This window comes from Eucyclogobius newberryi, unplaced genomic scaffold (assembly GCF_026437365.1).
Source record: "Eucyclogobius newberryi isolate DKJ021-1_F unplaced genomic scaffold, fEucNew1.0.hap1 SCAF_2, whole genome shotgun sequence".
Lineage (NCBI taxonomy): Eukaryota > Metazoa > Chordata > Actinopteri > Gobiiformes > Gobiidae > Eucyclogobius > Eucyclogobius newberryi.
Genome location: NW_027315834.1, coordinates 9,854,567 through 9,861,760, shown reverse-complemented (window position 1 = coordinate 9,861,760; position 7,194 = coordinate 9,854,567). Strand labels below are relative to the sequence as shown.

The following is a 7,194-nucleotide window of genomic DNA, read 5'->3' as shown; positions in this document are numbered from 1 at the left end:
TTAATTAATAGAATTTAGTTATTTTAGTTACAGTGATTATATGTTGTTTATGGTCATATTTACTTATTTTTCCCCCTTTGATTTTATCATTCATTTTGCAATTCTTGAGTAACGCGTTCCAGTTCATACTCCTTATCAGCTGGTGGCGGTAATGCTCCTTTAACCAGTTTGCCAACCGCCAATTAAAAACAAAACACTACAAGAAAAAGAAGAAGATCATCTCTCTGGAACTTCCGGTCCGGTGACAGTTGTCAGGGGAACCGCGCTCAGAGCAGACCCAGTGGAGGGAGTTTCAACCGTTTTTTGCTCATTCCAGCGGGGTTTCCTTCCACTTTTTCGCACAGAAGACCCGTAGCTCCACCGCGGGGGTTCGGGACCGGGACCGGGGCTTCGGGACCAGGACCACAGCCGCTCTTTCCACCGACATTGGGTCTAATCCGAGCTGAAGTCCAATATGAGCCAACAGGCTGCGGCTCTGCAGACCTACAACAACGAGCTGGTCAAGTGTGAGACCTCTGACACTTATTACTGGTCATTTTGGAGTTTTTGTGGTTAGTTTAGTGCTAAACCGATTGTCTGCATTTGAGTTCTAACTTCACAAACCTAAACGATGCCGTCATAGACGATTTTAACGTTTGAAAACAAAAATATTCAAAATTCTGTCTGAGTTTTAATGTGATTTCAGTTTGGAAACTGGGATTAATAGAGATAAAGACATCAGCATTATTTTATTTCAGGAGTTTATCATGGATAGTTTTGGTGAAGCTCAAATAGAATTTTGAGGCTGGAAAATAGTATTTTGCAAAAGAAACGCAAACATAACTGAGGTTTATACCCTGTGGATGAAGAGTAATTCCTTATGTTTTCCTGATTTGCTGTTTTACCCTTTTAAAGTGTGTGATTTTATAGAGATTTTAAAATGTAAAAAGACTGCATTTCATGACTTTACTTTTACAGCAGGAAAGAAATGGAATGTATTTTGCTTTTGGAGTCTATTTTTGTCATTAAATTAAACTGTAAAGAACAAAACATGTTCAAAACGAATTGGATTAAACATTAGCGATCCTCGCCTGGTCCGAGTGTGTGTTTAGTTTAGATCGAGTAGATTGAATCATAAATCTGCTAAATCTGGACATTTGATTCACTTTGCACCTGATGTCATCACAAAGTGTCTCTGGAGATGTTTGTGAGAAAAAAAAACTGGATATTTCACATTTACTGACTATTAATAATACTTTAGTTTGTGGATTTATTGAACTGTTAATTTGCAAACCGTATTTCTGAAAAGCATTTAAAGTATTCTCTCTTTCACTTAATTCATAGATAAATTATTATTAGAATAGCCAAAACACAATCTTCATAAAGAGTTTGATTTGTGAAATGAAAACCCAAATTAAAGCAGAATTATAGTTTTTCAAACCATTAAAATGCTCTTTCCCTGGCTCTACTCAATCATTTGTAACGCTGTAGAAGTAAAGTTTTAACTAATAATTTTGTGTTGAGAATGTTGATTTTCTCCATACAAAAAAAATATATAATAAAGCTGCTGTCAACAATTTATAAATATTCAAACAATACACATTTATCTAGAATTGGATTATGAAATGGAGGTGGCCAAAAAATATATCTTATTATATCTTGAATATATAAGTGTTATTTTTAAGATATGTCAGATTTTAGTATAGATTTAGTATATTGTTTAAAATGCTACTAAAAGAGGTGATTCATAATGAAAAAAAAGAAAAAGAAAAGTTTTGTTGTGCTGTTATAATGTACTTTCAATTAAGAGTATTTTTTTTTTATTTTGTGATTCATATTATAGACATTTTACATTTGTCTGATAATAAACCTGGTGTATTAGCATATTATATCAGTATTGCTCATCCTTGTGTTTGTTTGTTTGTTGTGTATGTGTGCATCAGGTATCGAGGACTTGTGCTCGAAGCGCGAGGAGCTGAACGGTCAGATCCGGCAGGAGGAGGAGGAGAAGGAGCGCCTGCAGCACGACATCCGCATCCTGTCGGAGAAGCTGAGCCGCGTCAACGACAGCCTGGCAAAGAGACTCGCCGCTCGCGCCACGTTTGACCGCACCATCGCCGAGACCGAGGCCGCTTACGCCAAGGTGAGGATGGGGGGGAACGCGGCCCGAGCGTGCGGCCTTTACAGGAAAGGACTATTCAACATCATTTTACCAAGGGCCAGATTTTTCAGAGGGCCAAGGCTTCTGGGCCGGATGGTGCACAACACGCCACTGTAACGACACTTAGGGTCGCACAAAATATCCCCAACACAGTTTCAATAAATAAGTTCATACTGCTGATAAATTGATGGATTTTTGTGGGAAATAACAAAATGCTTTACCAACATTGCCCTGTAAAATTGCCAATCCAGAACTGAACCAGAATTAAACTAGAACTAAACCAAGACCAAACCTCTTAACTAGTGCTAACTTAGAATTAAACCAATAAACAAGATTATTAATATAATTTATTGTTTTACATATATATATATATGGAAGATGGATTGTAGGCTGAATTGAGGGCCTGATTTGGCCCCCAGGCCTTATGTTGAACAGCCCTGGTTTACGGGATAGGACTGGTTAAAGTATTTGTGAACGAGTCTCCAAAATCAACTTTTGATATTTTTTTTCCCATCCCACTCCAATGAAATGGTCAAACTAATTAGGCCTGTCACAATAATCAGGACATTTGATTCACTTTCCGCCTTCTGATGTCACATGTCCAGGGTTTTATTTGTCACAAACATCTCCAGAGACTGTGACAAATAAAACCCTGGACATATATCTTAATAAAGAGTTTGATTAGTTATTATGAAAACAACATAAGACGCATTTTAAAGGCACAATGGACGATTTTTCGGCAATTTGAGAACGCAGGACTGATACAACACACACGTGCGTTTGTTTATTAGCGCAACGGAGCGCATCGCATCGCTCGTCTCCCGTAGATTTCTGTCCACTTCTGCGTCGGCTCGAACTGTCTTTCTCCGTCTTCATTTTGTCCCGTACACTGAGGCAACTATATTATGATAGATCCATGCGCTTAGGCACGCGGAAACGTGGGGAAGAGCCTGGCGCGGCTGCAGGTGAGCGGTAGGTGCGTTTTATGATTGATACGTGGCAGGACATAAATGATTTATCCACGCCACAAGGAAATATGATACAAAATTTGCTGAAAAAAATTGTCCATTCCACCTATTAAGATAAGATTGAGATTGTGGTAGTTTTAGTGTAATGGAGGTGGGCAGCTGGAGGAGGAGACGTCAGTTGTGTGTCTGAAGTGATGTCACACACTTGGTGCTACTGCCTTCTTTAGGACAGAAGCTGCATGTTCACTGTGGGCTGTTTCAGCTAAAAGTGTCAAATCAAAGGATTCTTTCTCTTCTGTAACATCCTCAAAGACCCGGTTTGTCCAGAAATGTATGACTGTGGTCAGGAGGGACCAGTGGACTTACAGAAATCACTTCAGACTGAGGCTGAGCTGTTTCATGTCATGAACAGTGAGTGTGTTTGAAGCACAGAGTGACTTTTCCCACTTTTTATTTTATGAAGAGGGACCTCATATTTGCCGGTCTGTGATTATTTCTGTCCTTATTGAAACATGTAATTAATTTCTTTACGGCGCAGCGCCAAAAGTCCTGATGAAAGTTTGTGAAGCCTGTGGAGTTTCAGAGCCTCTTCGGTCCACTGCACTGACCATCAGCAGTGACTGGACCCGAGAGAGATGGAGGCTCAGCAGCTCAGGGTGCAAGCTTAAAAGAACGGTTTTATTATTATCAATCAATAATATGTGCTATATATATTTACTTTTTTTTTATAAGTAACAAGTAGTTAAGTAGTTAGAATTAGCATTCTACAGTAAAGGAAGTTCATGGCACAACTAACGATTATTTTCAAAATCGACCATTTAGTTTTCGATTAGTCTAGACTAGTAAAACTATTTGTACATATATTGTACATTGTATATTTATACTTTTATAAATGATCAATCAAATAGATGTGACTGAAGGCTTCTAGATGGAAAATATATAATTTGTATTATTGATGAAAATCGTTTAAAATTGTTTATTCTTGCCACTTGTCGGCGGCCATTGTGTGCGTGCGAGGGCGGCGGACTCCCAGCATGCCTCTGTGATGAGTGAGTTATTAAAGAACAACAGAGCAGCCTTCAGAGCTCAGATGTTCTGAAAACAACAGCCCTGATCCTCCTCTAAAATAAACCCATTCTGAAAACACTCAACAAAACAAAAGTACAGCCTGGTCTGGAACAGAAAACCACTCAGTACAAGATTTGGAATTTACAATCCTGGCTTTTGCTTTGTGCTGTTTTACGTTGACATATGGAAAAACGTCTTTATTTTGGAACTGTAATACCAAATACCTGTTTTGGTCAGATCCTGGAGAGTTCCCAGTCTCTGCCACTCCGACTCGTGTCTCAATGGCTCGTGTCTCTGTGACTCCGACTCGTGTCTCTGTGACTCCTCTGTGACTCCGACTCGTGTCTCTGTGACTCCGACTCGTGTCTCTGTGACTCCGACTCGTGTCTCTGTGACTCCGACTCGTGTCTCTGTGACTCCGACTCGTGTCTCTGTGACTCCGACTCGTCTCTGTGACTCCGACTCGTGTCTCTGTGACTCCGACTCGTGTCTCTGTGACTCCGACTCGTGTCTCTGTGATTCCGACTCGTGTCTCTGTGACTCCGACTCGTGTCTCTGTGACTCCGACTCGTGTCTCTGTGACTCCGACTCGTGTCTCTGTGACTCCGACTCGTGTCTCTGTGATTCCGACTCGTGTCTCTGTGACTCCGACTCGTGTCTCTGTGACTCCGACTCGTGTCTCTGTGACTCCGACTCGTGTCTCTGTGACTCCGTCTCTGTGACTCCGACTCGTGTCTCTGTGACTCCGACTCGTGTCTCTGTGACTCCGACTCGTGTCTCTGTGACTCCGACTCGTGTCTCTGTGATTCCGACTCGTGTCTCTGTGATTCCGACTCGTCTCTCTGTGACTCCGACTCGTGTCTCTGTGACTCCGACTCGTGTCTCTGTGACTCCGACTCGTGTCTCTGTGATTCCGACTCGTGTCTCTGTGACTCCGACTCGTGTCTCTGTGACTCCGACTCGTGTCTCTGTGACTCCGACTCGTGTCTCTGTGACTCCGACTCGTGTCTCTGTGACTCCGACTCGTGTCTCTGTGACTCCGACTCGTGTCTCTGTGACTCCGACTCGTGTCTCTGTGACTCCGACTCGTGTCTCTGTGACTCCGACTCGTGTCTCTGTGACTCCGACTCGTGTCTCTGTGACTCCGACTCGTGTCTCTGTGATTCCGACTCGTGTCTCTGTGACTCCGACTCGTGTCTCTGTGACTCCGACTCGTGTCTCTGTGACTCTGACTCGTGTCTCTGTGTTTTGGTCAGATCCTGGAGAGTTCCCAGTCCCTCCTGAGCGTGCTGAAGCAGGAGGCGGGAAACCTGAGCCGAGCCACTGAGCCGCGGCGCAAGGACCACTGAGGTTCACACGGACCCTGAACGCCACACGGACCCCAGAGAACAGATCTTATGTATTTAGCTGTTTTAATGCAATGTTTTTTGTAAATTACACACATTCCAAATAATATGTTGCAATAAAAAGTATGGCTTTTCTAAAAACGTGTTCTTTTTAAACTTCTCATGTAATTTACTCACGTAAGAAATGTTTTTGGGTGCCATTTCTCATTTAGTAAAAAAAAAAAAACAGCTTTACTCATTCATATATTTAACAAAGAAAATCTGGACGGAATTTAAAATCAAATTCTTCGTCTGGCCGTGTTGTTTTGTGTTTCTGTGTGTGTGTTTTTTGTAAATAAAAATGCATACAAACAGACATCTTGTAATAACACATAGTAAATAAACTGAAACATAATTCTAGCAGTTACAAAAACAAGACGACGCCGCATTCGGTTTGTTCAAGTCTATTTATTCAGTTCTCATTTTGACATCACTTTTTTTCCTTTTTTTAAATTTGCCCAAAATCATTGACATTTTTTTTTTTTTACAGTTAGCACATCCGCTGTGATGTAGATTTACAGAAGAGTGAGAGAGGAGGAGGAACAATGGAACGTCCCACTGTGAGCAGGTCAGCGAACGCACCAGTCGCAGGAACAGCTTTAGTCGGATGATTAACTACATTTGACTTAAATGAACGTTGCACTGGCCTTTTAATTATCCTTTAATTATCTTTATTTTATGTCAATAATACACTTTTTGTGTAGATATTCTCCAAGTTTTTAGTCACCATATTCCAAACTATAATTAAAAATGTCTTCTATGTACATTCAAAATCTTTGTTTGACTAGGTGACTAATAAAATATTTATTATTTTGTATTATTTTTATTTACTGGCTTTTATTCTGCATAAAAAACTGCATCTGAATAAGTCAAACAATCTCATCCACAGGCAAAAAACTGAGCAAATTGTGTTAAATTTTTTTTAGTTTTAGTGAGATTTACTGTTATTTTTCCAATTAATTTACAAACTTTTCAAAACGAGACAATGCAATTGTACAGGAAAATATCTTAAAATGTATAATTTATCAATTTGAAACTTCTTCCACAGTTGACTATACTTTAATAAATGTAATAAACTTTAATAAATCAGGCAGAATTAGGATTATCAACAAATTCTTCTGCGTGATCTTTCAAAAATCTCAACACTTTGCTGTGTTTAGAAGCTACTTTAAGGTCTGATCTTTACGTTTCTATGGGAGAATGTTGTTTTCCCATAAAAATCTTAGCATGCAAGTTGAATGAATTAAATAATAAAACAGTTTTAAGCGCAGATTGGACCGTTTTGGTGAAAGCTTTAATGCTGAGATAACTGAACTGGAGACTAAACACATTTTTAGTTCAGTCAGTGTCTCACCTAAAAAAACTAAAACGTTACTTACAAGCCCTTCACTTTGGGTTTCCAGATGCTACAACAAAAAGTCTGTCAAATACCCTAAAGGGGCTCCATACTTGTACGTCGACATGTTTTCTGTCAGTGCGATTAGTGAAAAACAGACAAAGAAAACAGGTGAGTTTCCACGTCCTCTTCTCTCTCTCTCCGTGTGCAAAACGAAGCTCGAACATAACAGTGCAAAGACGTTTACCTGTGGACAAACGCTGACAAATAAAAAAATCTCCGAAACACGTACGATCA

At 40.1% G+C, this 7,194-nt stretch overlaps 1 protein-coding gene across 1 annotated transcript; it reads left to right on the top strand.

Moving 5' to 3' along the window:
* The first annotated feature begins 235 nt into the window (after positions 1 to 235).
* On the top strand, positions 236 to 5,663 carry ssna1 (Sjogren syndrome nuclear autoantigen 1). The gene is made up of 3 exons (XM_072453697.1): positions 236 to 506; positions 1,923 to 2,122; positions 5,433 to 5,663. Exons 1-3 carry the CDS (start codon positions 455 to 457, stop codon positions 5,523 to 5,525), a joined length of 345 nt encoding a protein of 114 aa, XP_072309798.1. The 5' UTR covers positions 236 to 454; the 3' UTR covers positions 5,526 to 5,663.
* The last annotated feature ends 1,531 nt before the right edge of the window (positions 5,664 to 7,194 follow it).